Source organism: Crocodylus porosus, unplaced genomic scaffold (genome assembly GCF_001723895.1).
Source record: "Crocodylus porosus isolate Cpor-Errol unplaced genomic scaffold, CroPor_comp1, whole genome shotgun sequence".
In the NCBI taxonomy this organism is placed as follows: Eukaryota; Metazoa; Chordata; order Crocodylia; family Crocodylidae; genus Crocodylus; species Crocodylus porosus.
The window spans coordinates 213,493,320-213,511,252 of record NW_017728886.1 but is presented as its reverse complement, the minus strand read 5'-3'; the positions used below and the strand labels follow the sequence as shown (position 1 = coordinate 213,511,252).

Genomic DNA, 17,933 nt, shown 5'->3' with positions numbered 1-17,933 from the left:
AGCTACATTTTTTGGTTATGGCTTTGAGGGATGAAAAATAGTGAACTATTGAGATAACTGTCAAATTAGACTCTGAATCTAGATGGCATTCATATCTTTCTGCAGCTTCCTTTACTTCATAGTTATTTTATAATATAGATTATAGAAGTATCTCAGCACTAGCTAAAATAATTTCTGAGAAGATGTTATTTCAAGGCAGTGCATATTTGCAAGATCTACTGTAATATAAAAAAATATGAGCCTGAGCCTCTCTACTGAAACTGTTGACATGAAAAAAAATATATCTGTCTTCAAATTTGAAAAGATTTAATATAGGATAGCAGTTTGAATATCTTTTGACTTAACAGTTATAAGTCAGCAGCTTGCAAGTTTAATGATTGTGCATTATACTGTATCTTAATTCATCACTACATGCACTAGGAAGTTCTTGAAAGAGCACAATTAAATGCCAGTAACATTAATCAAGCCCTGTCCTTCCCAAAATTATAGATATTGCAGGGGAAAAAAGTTTTAATGGATAATTTCTACCATTGTTTTTCTTTGTAATCACCAAAGGCTTTCTGTTTCTGATCAAATCAGTAGCATGAAGCAATAAGAGCTCCTGTCAAACACTGCAAACTTCTGCTACAGCTAGGCATGTATCTAGGCAACAGCTGCTATGTGTAAGATAAAACTTGTTTGGAGACAGGGAAGATATTGTCTGTTTGAGGGGTTTGAGACATTATATTAACATTGTAGTGGAAAATCCCAAAAGTGAGCATCAGTTAATAATAAAATTAACCTTAGAATGCATCCTTCTTTTGTTTTCATAGGGGGGTGGACATGCAGGTGGTCATCTTGTGCACGCCTTATAATGTTAAATATTTATGCAGCATATCCTACATAGAGACAAACATTGAAATACTAAGTTCCAGTGTTCTGCATCACAATCTTCTGTCTTTACCCAAACAGTTTCAGTAATATGGCTGTCTCTGTGGCTTGTAAATACCCAGTAAATTCTGTGTTCCTGTGGAACCTCTTGTAACTGTTTGAATCAGTGGGATTTCAGTGGACTGAAGCACTAAATAATGTGGGCAAAGCTGGTGGAACTACATCCTATGAGCTTGTTGTACACTTGCTATTACATATTCATGCACAGTGGATCCTCAGTTCCTTAAGAATTCATGAATGGTAATTAAGTGTACAAGAAATCCAGGATCAGGGCGAATCCAGGCCTGGCATAAGTATGTGCATTAAAGTCTCATTAAAAATCCATATTCCACTGTCCCCATTAAAAGCAACGGTGTAAATGAGATTTTGGGTAAATAGCATGATTGTACTGATTTGGCAGTCAGGGACTTGAATGTTCCTGCCAAGGTGGCAGAACAAGGAACACAACTATCAGGAGGCTATAGAGTAAAGCTGATCTTTAAGTATGAAAAAGCATAATTTGATTTTAATAGAGTGAGATTGGTGGGTGATGTAAATCAGCTTATCATTACTGTAGTCAGTCAAGGTATGATGTGTGGATCTGGCCTAGAGTATTATTGTAAAATAAGTCTGTAGTATAGTCCTTACCATGAGCTAATGTTTCAGAGCATGCTGAAGTCCAATCTTCAGACATCAGATAAAGAATATAAGGCACTGTTTAATGGCTGTATAAACAAAGTGGACCCTACTTTATCTTTCATCCTCTCTTTAGTTGCTGTATTATATATAAATATGTTATGTTTATATGACCCCAATTAACATATTGTCTGTGTGCCAAAACTAATATTTCTATTCTATTAAAATAGACTCCTTTCTTGCAATACTAATTACAGCACCCTTTTTCTGGCTGTCTTGTACCCAGTTGTGACTTACACCATGTTTGCCACTACTGTAGACCTCTTATGTAGTTTCATTCTTTTTTGTGGGAGAAGGGGGGTTAAATTTCCAAAGGACTGATCTTTTACTTACACAGATACAAAATTAAACAATAGAAGTCAGATCTGTTTCATTCAACATATGTTCCAAAATAGCAAACTGTATTTCAAATAACGTTTTTATTTGAAAAATGTAAAAAGAAATTGTGTGGCAGTTGATCTTAATTATGAAAATTCTCAAGTATTGCTTCTGCTTTTAAACTTTTTCCTTTATATAAGATCTTTTGAGGGGTTTGTTTTTTTTAGTATAAATATATTGAGTCAAGCTTTAAAATATTAGAATAACATTTTAATTTTGAGATTTCTTCAAAACTTGTTCTTTCATACAATTGAACATGGATGTAATATTGCCCATGCTAATAGATGGAACTCCTAGAGAGAGTAAATGTAGGCATATGATTAAGTATTTGCGGGATTGGATTGGATAGATGTTTTTAAATGATCTCATTAACACCTGTAATAAATACTAGAGTGATAAGTACCTGGAACTAAACACTTTTTGAAAGAGGTCTGAGAATCTTATTTATTTGTATTTCAGTCTTTCATTGAATTTTACCTGACAAAACTGGTTTCCTCTGTAATAAGGGTTTTGTTTATGTTTCATGGTTTAATATATAACATCTTAAACAGGGCTTTTGGCAGGATAACTGTTGTATGAATATAAATAGGTAAACTAATTCTGGTTATGCTGGCTACACGGACAGGTCCAATAGAAATCTGCTTATTTTGACCTGAGCTCCCATATATGGTATGTGACTATCCCGAGATTCCTTTTCTGCACTGAACAAAATGAAATCCTAGGTGCGTTTGCAGTTTGAGGTTGTCTCGTAGCTTTGCAAAACGATCTTCTTTCCTGAAGTATTCCCCCAAGTACTTTCTACACAAAAATGTGTCACTTGCTTGGATATGGTAGCCAGAAGATACTTCTCCTTTAGAAGTATTTCTTTCATTCACAGATTAGTTAATTTAAGGTAAGGATCTGTTAGTATATAGTGACTTCTTTATTGAAAAACATTAATTTCATCTAAGCATAAAAGTTAATTTACATAGTACCCTAGAACTGGCATATTCTTAAGAACTGTTTTTAACACTGTAAATCATTAGTCTGCTTTCCTTACCTTACTTTAATGGTTTCTTCTGTGGATATGTAGAAAAAATAAGTGTTAGGCTAACTGAAATATATTTTGTGTAGGAACAAATCGCTCCAAAGACTGGTCAAAATGTGTTTACTATATATTATATATTTAATGTTTATTACTGACTTTATGCTGTAGTTTTCAGCTATTATCTGAAATAGGTTTATTTTAAAAATCACTTTTAATTAGTTTAATTATTGATTGGCAGACTGTACATTTTAAATATTCAGTGTTAATGTAATGCTTGCATCTATCTTTTTGTCAATAGGATTGCATATTTCCTTTCATTTCATTGGAAACATTTCTAAATTCTAAGCAAATGTATAAGCCACGCCATGTATTACAAACAAAGAAAAGAAAACTTTAATGCTGAGTAATAACATTTTAAATATTAATCAAGTAATTCTGATTTTTGGGGTGTGAAGTACAGGTATTTTACATATAGCTACATTTTTTGTACTGTTAGAAGTTCCAGATATGGTGTTGAGTATCTTAAAAGTGAATAACTTGTACAGTATGAGCAGACATTTTCTTTATGAGTTTACAAGAATCTTAGATATTTGAGATCAAATCTGTTACACATCCAATCAGAACTGCATGCCTAGGCTTGTGTTCTGTGTGCTTAAGTCTCTGTGGATATCTTTATTTGGCTTCATTATTGAAATAAAGTTGATTTATGTCCAGTTTTTCAGCTTTTTAGTTGTTGATCAGTAAATCCATCTTAACAGAAATTGACACTTTTCATCCCAGTCGAAACTTTTTTAGAGCGGAAGGGAACAGAAAGGACGTCACTGCTCTTTTGAGCAAGGAACAGAAAAAAGGTGTACAGAAAGGTCCTGTGTAGTTGCCACCAGGAGATATGAATGGCTAACTGCTGGGGAAAGACACCCGGCTTGTTGACACAGAGCTGGAGCTGTGTTCTTCACGCACAGCTGTTTGTTCAGCTACCACAGGCTCCTTCATTTACATCCTAAATTTTTGTTAAGCAGTAAGGCTGATTCAGACAGCACAGGACTCATTTCAATTGTTCCATTTAAACCAATAAGGTTGGGACAAGAGAATAGCTGTGGTTTGCATTACAAAAACACACACACAAGAAAGAAAAAAAAGGAAAAAGAGAAAAGAAAAGCCCTGAGGCTACGTGGGCAGACCTACAAGACTCAGCAAACAAATAGGAGGGATGAAGATTCTGCCGCTTCTTTGTCTGAGGCTCTCAGATATGATCAGCTGCTGTGCAGTGGGGGGGGGAGCACGCTGCTCCGCACTAGAACAGTAGGAGCTGATGGTTCAAGAGTTTGGTGCGAGATGCAAACTCCCCGGTGCCACTTCCGACTCTAAGTCTTCCTGTGAAAGTCGGTGGTGGTGTGCTGCTTTTTTTTTTTTTTTCCTCCCCTCCCTTTCTGGAGAAGCAGCTTCCCCCCTTCAGACGCGTTTGCAGGCAGAGCCTGCAGCAGCCAGCGCGCGAGCCCTTGCGCTCAGCTCGGGTTTGCCCTCCAGGGACGCCGCGCTCCGAGGAGAGCAGCTAACCCGGGGCGGCGGCGGCGGCGGCGGAGCCCAGCTCCTCTCGCTCTGCCCAGGAATAAAAACTATGTGAGGAATGGTGATCGGAGTCAGAGAAGGGGAAGGGAGCACCTAAAACTGGTGGATGCAGCAGATCCGATCACTGTAAGTACAAAGCGGCTGGTTTAAAACTCGCACGGACTGACAGCAGCTGTCCTGCGTTGCAAGGCAGGGAGATAACACTGGCTCTTTTCTAGTGAAGCTCCTGCTTTAAAAAAGAAAGAAAGAAGAAATTAATACATAAATCCATGAATGAGATGGCCTCATTGCACAACAGCGTGGTTCCCCCCAAGCCCTGCAGTATCCTTGCATGGGGTCCCATCACAGCAGTCCTTTCTCTGTTTCGTGATTGCATTAATACCCAATTATAAATCGCAGGTTTGGTTTGGGATTTTTAACCGGCTCATTTTGGCCCTGTTTCAGGTTTGGGTGTCTGCCCCCAAAGCAGATGTTACATTGCTCTATTCATTGCAGTCAGGCGGTGGCTCCTCTTCCTTGCTCCCGTTTGGTTTCCTAAGGGGGGAGCGGTTCATTGAAAAGAAACCGAACGGATGCTAAGTTGCTGCGGTTTAAAATCAAATGCAATACACATGATTTCTACAGACCGGTGTGAAAGAAGGTCAAGAGCAGGAGAAAAACAAAATCATGAAGAAATTTGGAGGGAGAAAGCATGACAGAGGTTTTGACAGCGCTTCTGAAGCAGGAAATTCTTGTGCTTAATATGTTTTAATTTTCCAAACACCAGGCGCAACATGCAGATCCCCAAAGGACGACTTCTTGGGACAGAATAAACACCTACACAACTAAAATATCTGACATTTATTGACATTTTATGTGGCTTGTTTAGAATTAAGATCTTAGAACCAGGAAGTTAAGGCTCTTTGAAGTCTCATTAAATTTTACATCTTGCTTTTGAGCAATCAAGACTCACAAAACATTCACTAGTATGTATTTCTTGAGGTGTTTTTGACACGCATCAATAAAAGGGATGACTAGCTGTTCCAATAAAAGATTTATTCTATACCAGAAGAGATGTCAGGGACTTGAAAACTGCTGCTGCTTTGGAAATTTTTACCAACCAAGCTTCTTAAACGAGAAACAAAAAAGTTCATAAAACTTTTTTAAAACACCAAACAATACAACTGCTTTAATCCTTTTTGCCTTTTAAATCATTAAAAAGATAATTTTATAGAAATATCATTTCCTGTGCAACCAGAAGTCTCTTATTCTACAAATACATTTAACAGCCATTTCTCTCAAATTCCTAACTGAAATAATTTTGTCCAAAATTAAGGCTGCATAATTGTGTGCACATGTGCTATGTGTGTGTATTCACTAGTTCACATACAATGAAATATTTAGTTATGGAATTCCCTTGCTGCTTGGATTTTTCTCAGACCCAATATGTTCCGTAAGCGAACAGCCGTAATTTTTCAAACTTGAAAATTTTGTGCAGTGACAGCCACAGAAGCTGAAATATATCACTCTTCACCTTTTGGACTGCACATTAGAATATACAACTCCAAAGAAAAGCAATCTTTTTTTTAAAGTATTGACAAATGTAAAGTATTTCTAATGAGCCAAAAAGCCTTTGGGGAGCAGAAAACACTTTCAGGTTTCTTCTGTATGTGTTAGAAACACTGACCCAAAATAATATTTGTCTCCTACAGAGACTAAATCTGTTCACATATCAGTTAGATGTCAAAATATTTCGTTTTTTACAAATAGGTGTTTAAATATGAGTGAAGCTTAGTATTTCCAAAAAACCCATAGTGTTTTAAAAATTAAATAGCTGTGATCATCCACTTCTTTTTGATAATTACAGTTGGTCTTTGAAGTAGTAATTGAGTGAAAAAATACTTTACTTCCTCACCTATTTTCTACACTGTATACTTTTATGATTTTTGAAGAGTGAAAGTAAAATGAAAGTCTTTAATAGGGTGTAGCAAGGTCACCTTTTGCTGCTAGATTTTCACTTTAATTTATGTACATTTTACACTTGAAACTGCAATTATTTGTGAAGGCTGGAAAATGTTGGAAAAGAGGAAGGGAATGCTATGATGAAAAAGATATATACTTCTCTTGAAAAACAACACTTTTCCTAAGAAGAAATAGTCTGATTAGAAAATTGCCATTGTCTTTGAGATTTTTGGGAGCTAGAGTAAAACTGTGGTCAAAAAAAAAGACTAGCTCACATGCCAGCTATATTTATTTGGATAAGCTTAATGTTTTCACTTTGAAAATTTCTTTTCAGCTGGAAAAATGTTTTAAATTATAGTCATTTTATAAAAATTGCTTCTAGCAAGCAAAAAGACTGTGGAAAACCCATAATTTAGACAAGTACCTACATTTTATTTGCTCTGCGCTGCTGAGATTTAGAATCCCTTCCCATTTACAGTTTACTTTTCACAGAACATTATTAGCTTTTTGGCTTCATACATGATCTTCTGTCAGATGCTTTTGATTTGTAATTTAGCAAAGTGTAATAAACAGTGCAAAAGTCATGAATTTTCCTCCGCATCCTGAGCTCTGTGGTAGGGAAAATGTGATAAAATGTGTACCTTAAGTCCTGTTTGATGATCTCTCAAAGCAAGTTTGCCTTCTGGAAATAATTTCTGGGGTTGAAGAGCATGGTATTAACAGATTTAATGTGGCTATTCAATGGATTGGTGGAGTACTATGTGAGGTTTAACAAAATGAGAGAGACAAATTGAACATCAACAAAACCTACATCTGTGAAGAATTATAAATTTAATTAGAAAAAAGGCAAACTTAAAAAACCTCATTAGCTAATCAGAATTTGATGTTACTGGTTTAAGATTCTTAATTGGTGAATTTTAAGTAGCTTTTCTGTCACCGTCTTCTTTTTGTCTTGTCATACTTAATATGGTCCCAGTTATCTGCAATCCATATTAAGGATGAAGATGTCAATGTTACTTAAAATAATCAGTGTATGCATAGCAATAATTTCTGATGCATTATGAAGAGTCATTTTACACATTTTTAGTCTAACTGGAGTACTGAATATACTGTGGGTAACAACAGCATTTCTGTCTTTCTGAATTATTTTTATGTACCTTTTTTGAACATATTGTTAGGGCCAACATTTATTTTGCCTTTTATTCAGTAGGTTGTTACTAAAATATATTTTCAAGCTTCATTTGTCTAGAAACTGGTAGCAAAGGGAAGAAATCACTAGAATCAAATCAGTGTAACCTAGAATTTTTTTCCCCCATATGAACTAGTCATCATGTGTGCTTCCTTACTACATTGTAATTTTGTACTACACATGAAAAACTGAGAGCATGTGAAGTGTAGCATTTTGTAAACTGTAACTAATTTCACTCACATCTGTGTCTAATTGTTGTCTGCATTCGCATTCTTGAGAGTAGATTTATTTTTCCTGGACCGCTATGTGGATTCAGCTGACCAGCCTAAGTGAGGATTAGTTGTTTTAAAGTTATTTTGATTAAAGAGTCATTTTCAAATATGGTAACACACAACACATGGTTTAAATAATCCTTGAGACACAAAGGAATATATCTGAAGTATGCCTAATGAAAATGAAGATCATGGATATGAACTTCCACAAACCATACAGTGTAAAAAGACATAAAAGGTATATATTTATTTCGTGAGGCTACATCTAGCAAAAAAAGCGCATCTTCTTTCCGTTTAAATCCTGAATTTTTAAAAAAATATTTTGGCATAATTATATACTTTGGCAGTTGTTTTATTTTAGAAATGTATAAGTGGAGGTGAACTGGACAATAGTTAAAAATACAGTGCAGACACCACATTGCTTAGCTAATTAAAAATAGAAATTAAAATATTTGTCTTGTGTTCATAGGAGACATCTTTTAAATGATCTTCCATATTACTAAGCAAAGATAGCTCTTAAAACAAAGTTAGTTCTCACCTATAATTTATTCCAGGTGTATAGAAATAGCAGAAGAGCAATATAACCTCAGGCATTCTGCTAGTTTCTGGGGTTGGGAGTAAAAAAAATTTCATGTTACAGCTGAGTATTTTTCTTTTTCTCTCTTTAATATGGTTTAGCTGTTTCAGACACATCTGATATTCCCATTGATCTGGCATGTTATAATGTATTTGAAAGCACAATTTGCAGTGCTTTTAAATATGCAGTTATAAAAAGATTGCAGGTTTTTTGCATGTGTTATTGAATGCTTATTGACATCATTTGTAATGTTATACATTGTTTGACTGCTCCTAGCAGTGGTTTACTCTTGCTTAAAGTAGTAATTCTGCCTCATTAAAAATAACAAAAACTGCAGACACATAAGTGAGATATGCTTGGATGATTTTTATGGCACTTAAAATGCCTCATCTCCCTTGTCTTTGTTCTGTGATCATCTAAGAGATGTCAGTTCAGGTTGAATGGAAATGAAAGATTTTGAACACAGACTTACAGACAATATATACTCTTCCTGAAGAAGTTTGTTTGTTCTTTTAAGCCAACAGCCTATCCTCACCTGAATTTTTCACCTGCTGACAATTATTGCTATAGAGGAAAGTCAAGTATAAAAGAAAATGTATTAAGTGCTGTCTAGCAGAATGCAGCTTCATAATGTTTTTTCTAATAATCAAAGATGAGAATATACTAGTCATCAGGTGGGAGGTGGAAGTTATTGTTTTATTCATTTGGAAGTTCTGATCAATTATTTCCACTGCAAAGACCAAGCTGCCTTCTGATTCAGTGCCACCAAAGCCAGGTTCATGTTATTTACAGTTTTAATGAGCGTTATTTGATGGTTGGTATCTGAAAATCCTAAAAATGATTAGATGGAATAAATATTTAAGAAATAGAGTTCTTGACCAGCAATGTCTGTTCTTTGGCATTTTGATCTGCTTTATTTTGCAATATGGTGAAACCCTTAAGTAAATGGCCCAGTTAGAAATAGACACGCTTTTCAAATGGTTGCATAATATGGTTGTTCATTAAAGTTTTCAACTCTGTATAACAATTGTATTTTCCCATTTAAGAAGATATTTTAGCTATTTCAGACTTGCCATGCCACATTTGAAATTGCCCAGAAGCTGATGCATGGTTAGTTTTAAATGAGAGAGAATAAATTAAGAAGAAATCTAATGTGATAAGTTTAAGAGACTGTTCAAAGTTAAAGGGGTGGGAAGGAGATATTTCAGCCAATGATAACAAAAGATGAAAGATCTTCTGCAGATGCTGGGTGTTTAATGCTTGAGCTACTTCAGTTCAACATGTTCACTGTGTTAATAGCTACCTTTTCCAGGCACTTTCTAGCTACCTTGGCAAGACTGCTTTGCATGTAGCTTGGGGGAGGGGTAATCCAGTTTGCAGCTGTCACAGGCCAGTGATGAATCACTATCCCGTCATTTGGCTGCCTTCCCCCTGACATGGGGAGAAGGGAGGAGGACCTGCAGGAGGAAACAACAGTTGAGTCTTCAATTTAAAGACAATATGCCTTTCACTATTCCAGTATCCTCCTCATTTTAGCTTAAAGGAAAGAATTGTCACCTGCAATAATATTCTTTGTTTAAATTAAGGCCTCATATTAAAGTAAAATAATTGAGGCTTCTATTTCTTCTCTGGCTTGCAGGTGCAAAAGTCTCAAACCAGTTCAGATGTTGCTGTTTCTTCAAGTTGCAGGTAAGTATGTGATTGATTTGGCCTCTGTATGGAAAGTGCTATTTATTTCAGGTGGCAGTAAATTTTTATTATTGTTGTCCACTTTAAGCTGGACAACTTTACTTAAATGCTTGAAGATTTATGAGTTGAATTTATACATTGAAGTCAAAACTATGACTAAATTCACTTCTGCACTGAAATGCTCTTAATTGAATCATTTTATTTAAAGAAAATCTGCTTTATAACCACAGTTTTGCTTTTAAAATGTGTGGTTCAATTTTTACTGATGCAAGTTAAAATGGAAGATTTGTTTTAAAAATGTTCATAGCCAGAACTCATTTCAAGTGCAAAATCAAATGGTTGAAGCAATATTTATGTTTAAAAATGAAGCACAGAGGGAGAAAAGATATATTTTTATGTAACTTTTTAAAAAGTTCCTTCACTACTGTATTGAAAGTGGAAGCATTACAGGTTCAGTTGATTTGGAAAAAAGTAAACTACAAATTTTCTGTAAGGAAACATTTCTTTGAAAAAGTTAATCATTGGCATTTTCAGAAGTTTCAGGCATTATAAAGACTAATGTAGTATATATTTTGTTTAAAAGTATAATGGATACAAGCTGAGAGATTTCGAATATGTGTCATGGTCAGTGCACATTTTTTTATAAAGCCAATAAACAAGATTCTTATGAATATTCATTTTTTTGCATTGAATCTAAATTGTGGGGGGGGGGGGGGTTATTTTGACCAAATGACAACTTAGCTACTGCAGAATACCAAGGCATGCAAACGCCTACATGGATTCACTGTATGTTGGCCTTAACACTTTTCAATTGGGCACGCTTTATGTAATCCACAAAGCAAACAAGTTAGCAGACATAATAATGTTTTAATGCTGCATTTGTTTCAATGGAAACAGAGGAACAATTAAGTAGTTTGCCAGAGTAAACACATACATTAGGAATATCTCATTCCCTGCCACTAGACTATAGGTTTCAACAATTACTTCAAGTGTTTTATTTGGTTTGGAGACCCATTAAATTGCAAATGGGAGGTAAATTTTGAAGAATAGAGTTAATCTGTTGCTAAGGAGATATATTTCTTTAGATATTTATGATTCTGCCCTCATTCATACTTTAAAAGGTGTAAGTTGCTCAGAAAATCGTAGGAGCAGTTTCCTATATTTTACATTTTATTCTTTCAAGATTTGCAATATTAGACATGATTGTTGATCATGAATCAAATGTATAGTATGACAATACAAGAGTTAACACACTAGTGCCAAGGAAAAAGTACATGATAGAGAGTGCTACTGATTAGTTAAAAAGTATTTTTGAAGAAATTTAATCTTGCGCTTTGTGATAAATGTATGGACAATTCCTCCATACGCAAATTGAATGTATAGGTAAAATTGGCTACTTTTTGTTTTCAGGTCTATGGAAATGCAGGATCTAGCAAGCCCGCATAGCCGACTAAGTGGTAGTAGCGAATCCCCCAGTGGTCCAAAACTTGATAATTCTCACATAAATAATAATTCCATGACACCCAATGGCACAGAAGGTGAGCTACTGTTTTCTCTGTCTGTTTCATCCTTTATTTTGTCCCAAATGTTTGTTCAATGAATCATTCAGGCAGTAAGTGATATATAGAGAAAAATATTTTACTATTTTAGGTGTTGTATCTTTATGTAATATGATGTATAAAGGCTATGTTCAGTGTTTATCAGTAGTTACTATTATCAGCTTTCAGCAATAGTTCTCATACCAGTTTTATATTCCCTTCACATATTTTGAATGCACTGAGTCAGTATTATGTGCACTGCTGAAAACAAGATAGTTAAAATTCATTGACAAAATATTTTTCATTTTAGTGATGGAAAAAGGGAAATGTTTACAGTTGTTTACCTAAAAAGGCAAACTAAAAGTGCTCGTGACTATTTCTCATACTTTGTGCAAGTGCAGGTGACTCTGGTTATGAAAATTTTGCCGTGTAGGTTAATTAAAATTGAAGTCTGCTTCTGCGACAGATGGATTGTTCACAATTCAAACAGATGTAATCCATTCAGTGATGGTAAAATATTATGTTTTTCAGGTTTGCAAAAATCAGTGAACTTAGCAGCTGCCTATCTTTTGTTCTCAATATAAATTTGAATGCTATCAGTAGAGCAGATATCTACCCTACAAATTGTACATTATAGTTTTAGAGAACTTTAGTTTTATATAGATTAGTTGTATATAGAGCTATTAAGTTGCTTGTATAATTAGTTGTGAAAAGCATCCTTAACAACAAACTTCAGCAATAAAACTTCAGCAATAAAAAAAATCCAAATTAAGTTAGCTAACTATATTAAAAGTTTCTAATGCTTAAGCAAGACTGCATTTTAGAATCACAGTTTTATAAAGAATTTTCATATAAATGTACTTTGAGTAGTTCTTGCAGTAAAGGCAGGCTTTGTATTCAATTATACATAAATAACACAGCCAAACAGTTTTAGGTTATGAGCATGCACTGCGTTCTTCCAGAAGAGACATCTGTCAATCAAACAGATGTTGTTCCCCTGCAGCTCCCCAAACATCTCTGTTATTCATTCTAATTGGAGTCGACTGTTGTTTGGGATAGCTTATGGGATATCAGGTTGACAGTCAGTCGTGCTACAGTTGTGTATAATTTACTTTCTTCTATTACTGTAAAATAGGGTTTGTAAATCTGAACTTTAAATCATTTTTAATTCTAAAAAAAACCTACAGTATTAACAGCAAAGTAAATGCTTATGTAAAAATGTGGTTTTCTCACTATTTTAATTGAGATTTTAAAAAATCATGTCTACAGCATTTTTTCTGCCATTAAACATTATTAGATGTCCTTTGGTACAGCATAACATTTTTCAGAAGTCCCAGAGTCCCATTTCTTAAGTCATTGGGCACTTAGAGACTTAAATTCCATTTAAGTTTCATTTGGACTCAGACACTTATGAAAATAGTAGCTTAAGCTCATTTCATTAAATCAATATATTCCTATTAATCAGTACTATGGGTAAAAACCTTACTGATCATTAAAGACTTTGTTGTAAATTTTCCTGGTTTCTGTACCTGCTGTGCAATTTTGAAGGCTCTGCAGCAACACAGAACAGGATATATTCTGAACTGAGAGAGGCACATGCTATCTTTTGATCTGATACGGACTACTTATTAATCTAAATAAGAGCTCTGTACACATAAGGCACAAAGATAACATAGGGATCTCAAAATTTTCTTTTTTTATGCAACGAGTTGTATGTATAGTTTCCTTTCATACACCCATGTCAGTCAAAAAACATTCAATGAATACATCTGCAAATAATGTCTGTGTTTGTCAGTAAGCATAATATTGAGTTTTATTGAAGAATGTAAACTAAACCACTGCAAGCTATTTTTAACATGGTTTATTTCTGACTTTAGAATTTACATGTTGAAGGCTTGCTCATTCAAAATAAATTTAACCAAGGAAGATTAAGTTTTTTAAATAACTTTTACAATCTGCGATGAAGCCCAACAATTTTCTTTTGTTTGGAATTTCCCTTCAGGTGACATGACTCTGCTCAGCACTGCAGACTGGTTGCTAAGTACTAGTACACAGACCACTGCAGGTTTGCATAGCCTAGTGAACGCACCGAAAATATTAGCATGCATTTTAAGATGTGGTCAAAACGTTTATCTTGAAAAGTGTTTCTGGTCTAAACATTTAACATTTCTAGTAGTAATTCCCATTGCTGGTTATCATCAGTAACACACAGTCAAAATTTCTGAAAGCAATATTACTTTAATTCATTTTAGAATAAGATAACACCAAAGGGCTAAATTCTGATCTGAAAGACTCAAAACATTTTGATTTAAATTAGTGGAAGTTACATAAGAACTAGAAGGCAATAGTTTGCCATGAATCCAGCAAATATATTTAGCTTACCTTGGGAAAATGATAATTAATTTTAAAAAGAATATTCACTGTATTCAGCCATTGATTATATTTTTAAGGACATACTACTTTTTTTTCTTACTCCTGAAGTAGGATTAGGTTAAAGAGCAAATTCTACTATAGAGAATTACATTCTATTTTGTTTGCAGTTGCTTTCCTTAAAATGCTTTAGTATAAATAATGTGTGGCTTGCTTATTTGTTGCATGTGGAATGGAGATGCATTATCAAATCTTCACATGTTAAATGTAATATGTGAAAATTGCTGTTCAAGAATGAATGGGCTTCATTCTCATTAGCACAAGGAACCTCTTCTTCACTTTGGTGTAAATGAGCCTTCATGTAAATGAGAATCAGAGCCTCAAGGTTTACATGTTTGCATGTCATACATTTATTACAAAGATATGTGTTCAGTTTTATTTGATTGTGTGAGTTAGGCAGAAGTCCATACCTCAGGGTGCAAAATATTTTCAATAAATTAGAAAAAAAAAATCTGTCCCAAGGTAAAATGTCCCTGTTTCAAACAAATGCTCATTAATTCTTGTCAGGTGCAGTTTTGGACATGTGTCTTATTGATATTGTACAACAAGAGGATGTGGTTGGTAGATATATGGCTGTTATTAGTTAATAGTTTTAGCTTCACACTTAGTGGTAAACTTTCAAAGCATTGAATAGGGATTTAATTGTATGATTAAATCATACTGTTTAATCCCGGCATGCAACTTGGATATAATCCTTCAGACTGCTTAGTGTCACATGGTGTGGCACTTATATTTGTTGTAAAGCAGCACAGTAGGCAATGGTACAAAGGGAAGCCAAACCATTATATAAAGCATGAATGCCTTTAAGGCAGATTGCAAGGGGAGAAATTGCATTTTAATACCCACTTGCTGTTTACTTGCTTCTGATAGAGCAGCTAGACTTTTTTTAACTCATCCAGAAAAACTTATAAAGAGTTTAGATTAGGTCTGACTTCTTTTTTGCTGCAGACACCAATTCCTCTGTGACATTCTCTCTCAAATTACACTAGTTCCCATAAATCAAAGCAGTATTCTTTAAATTAATGTTGGATTGTGAGATTATTGTCTCAGTGCATGTGTGGTGAGGATGTTTAAGGCAAAGCCAAAAGTAATTTCTGATTGATTCACTTGGTTTCTTCTGTTTCCCCTATGCCAATCTAGTTAGCATAGTTCCCTAAGCCAGTACATGAATTAGAACTTCACTTCCCTGTCCCTATCCTACATATCCACTATAAAGGGATATGTAGGACCGATCTTGCTTAAATAGGGAGCTTCTAATACGTGTGGTGATAGCACTAAAATGTTTTTCTGAAAAGGTTAAGAAAAGGCATTCCAAGAAAGGAATAGAGTGTCTTGGTGTACCTGTATGACCCCTATTACTGCAACATTTGAACATCTCGCAATCTTCTTAAGTATTTATTTCCATAACATCCCTGTGATGAAGGGAAGAGCTGTTATTGTGCTTTAATAAAAGCCAAAATACCGTTTTTTTTAAAAAACCTGTCACTTTGTGACTTACGCAAAGTCACCCAGGAAGTTTGTGGCAGCACAGGGAAGTGAATGTGGGTCTTCCATGTCCTTTACTAGGACCTTGATCCCTGGATATGTGTCTTCCTGTAGGAGAAAAGCTTGTATATCAAGGCTGTTGCTGGGAAACTTAAGAAAAGACCCTCAAGTTCTCTTGTAAGAAATTACTTTTCATCAGTGGTACTATTTCTATTCAGTCAGTGCCAAGCTTTGAAAAAAATGCAGTTTGGGTACAGGGAAGGGATTGAAATGAGTAAACAGTCTTCTACACTTCTGAAATAAGCTGCTAAATCAAGTAGCTAATTCTAGCAGTTAATGGGTATCATGTCCCATGAATAGTCAAAAAGTAGAAACAGAATCACAGAATCATTGAAAATTAGGGTTGGAAGGGACCTCAGGAGGTCTCTTGCAGCTGATATTAATGACTGATATGGAACTAGCTTACCCAGAAAACTGCAGCCTTTGCCCCTCATGTTTGTCATTTTGCTGTCTTGAACCCAAAGGAACAAACAGGTAGTCTGTTTTTCCCCCTTAACTTCTTGCATCCCATTTATATTAAATGTATGGATATGCTTCTATCTGAATAAAGGAACAGAAGTTTCTATAGAAATGGAAATGCCTCTGTGGGAAAAATGGATAACAAGTAGAGGCTGAATTTTTCAAAGGAACCCTTAATTTCAGTATGTTTGGTGGCTTTGAAAATCTCCATTCTAATCTGTAAATTACTTTGCCTTGATGTAAACCAGGATGTGATCCCTTGACAAAGATGGCTAAAACTTCCTGGACAAGGAGATCGCTGTTAGAAAAATAGTTTTAAGCCTGGGGAATTGGAATCCACCTTCATGAGTTCAAAAGGAAGCACCAACAATGGGTTTATCATGAGCTTGTATTTTATATTTGAGGACTTTACTGGTTACTCTTTGAAGCCTCAGGAAGATGACTTCCCAGTATGACCAGGGAACCAGCCCCAGGTCCCAACTGTGGGGGAGTGGAGGGAGAATAGAAATGGCTGCCACCATTCTGTCAGCAGCTCATGCAGTGCTGCTGCCCAGGGTGTTCAGGCATCATGTTACGCCTCCCTGACTTCCTTACCATTATCAAGCTAACTCTGAGGAAAATGCCTAGCTATGCTGCCTATTATAGAATTTCTATTAACTACATATGCTGAAGGTTATCTAGAATGTATAAGGGACAAACAGAAATCTTTTTTTTTTTAATGGACGCAAGTTTGAAAATATGTTTCAGTAAATTCAAGTTAACATCCAAAATCATTACAAACATTCTTTCAGGTTAAAAAAAAAAATCAGTCAGACAATGAAAAGTGAAGAGATTTCTATGCTTTTTCATTGTCATCATTCTTTTTAATTTTCAGCCTACCTGACTTGCACTCTCCATTCAGCCCTTTCCATTTCTTTGTTATGAAAGGGGATATAGATTTTTCAAGAATGCCACTAATTTTTATATTGTTTATTAAATATGTAGTTCCAGTCTTGTTTTACAAAGTTCAGTGTGTCTGCGGGGTAGAATAACATTTAGCTTTTGTAGAAATTAAATGGTCTTTTTGGTGCTGTGACATGTTTTGATTACATGATGATGTAGGCATACAATATATTGAGCTTTCAAGTTGTATTTTTAACAGTCTTATGTGGCACCAAAAATAGCCTTTTGTAGGGATTAACTTTTTAGTTTGGTCATGTATTGGAATTTAATCCCTTAATTGAGAAATACATGCATCTTTAATTTTATTTCTGTGATAAATTATGTGGCTGTGCAAAGCTTTGGTTCCTGATTAGATTCAGTGGCTGACTTGCCGACTCTGAAATGAATCAGGAGACCCTTTAATCTCTCTGAATCAAATCAGAACCCTTGAAAATGATTTGCAGAGGTTTGGAAAGATTCAGCAATTTGGACATAACCACAGCTTTAAATGTTTTTTCTACATACCTCAAGGTAGCGGGTAGTTTGTCAATACTGCAATGGTGGGGTGCATGGAGCATCAGGGAACTCCCCAGTGTGAGAAGCACAGGGACTCCCCAGTGTGCCCAGGAGCAGAGCCAGAAGTAGATCAGAAGCACTTCTGGTCCACTTCTATGTCCACAGGGGAGTGCTCTGGGGGCCTCCCCATGTCCCCTGATTTCATAGATTTCATAGACATCAGGGCTGGAAGGGACCTCGGGAGATCATCGAGTCCAGCCCCCTGCCCAAAGGGCAG

General features: G+C 35.3%; 1 protein-coding gene across 9 annotated transcripts in view; it reads left to right on the top strand.

The window, feature by feature from the left end:
* EYA1 (EYA transcriptional coactivator and phosphatase 1) overlaps positions 1 to 17,933 on the top strand; it is a 263,444-nt gene that overhangs the window by 129,721 nt on the left and 115,790 nt on the right. For 8 of the 9 annotated variants that reach the window (XM_019549120.1, XM_019549158.1, XM_019549153.1 and 5 more), the window contains 2 exons: positions 10,198 to 10,247; positions 11,658 to 11,785. In XM_019549120.1, the coding sequence (XP_019404665.1) occupies positions 10,198 to 10,247; positions 11,658 to 11,785 (178 nt within the window). Of the gene's footprint in view, positions 1 to 4,431; positions 4,706 to 10,197; positions 10,248 to 11,657; positions 11,786 to 17,933 lie in introns of those variants that run through there. The other variant, XM_019549174.1, reaches the window with a different exon arrangement.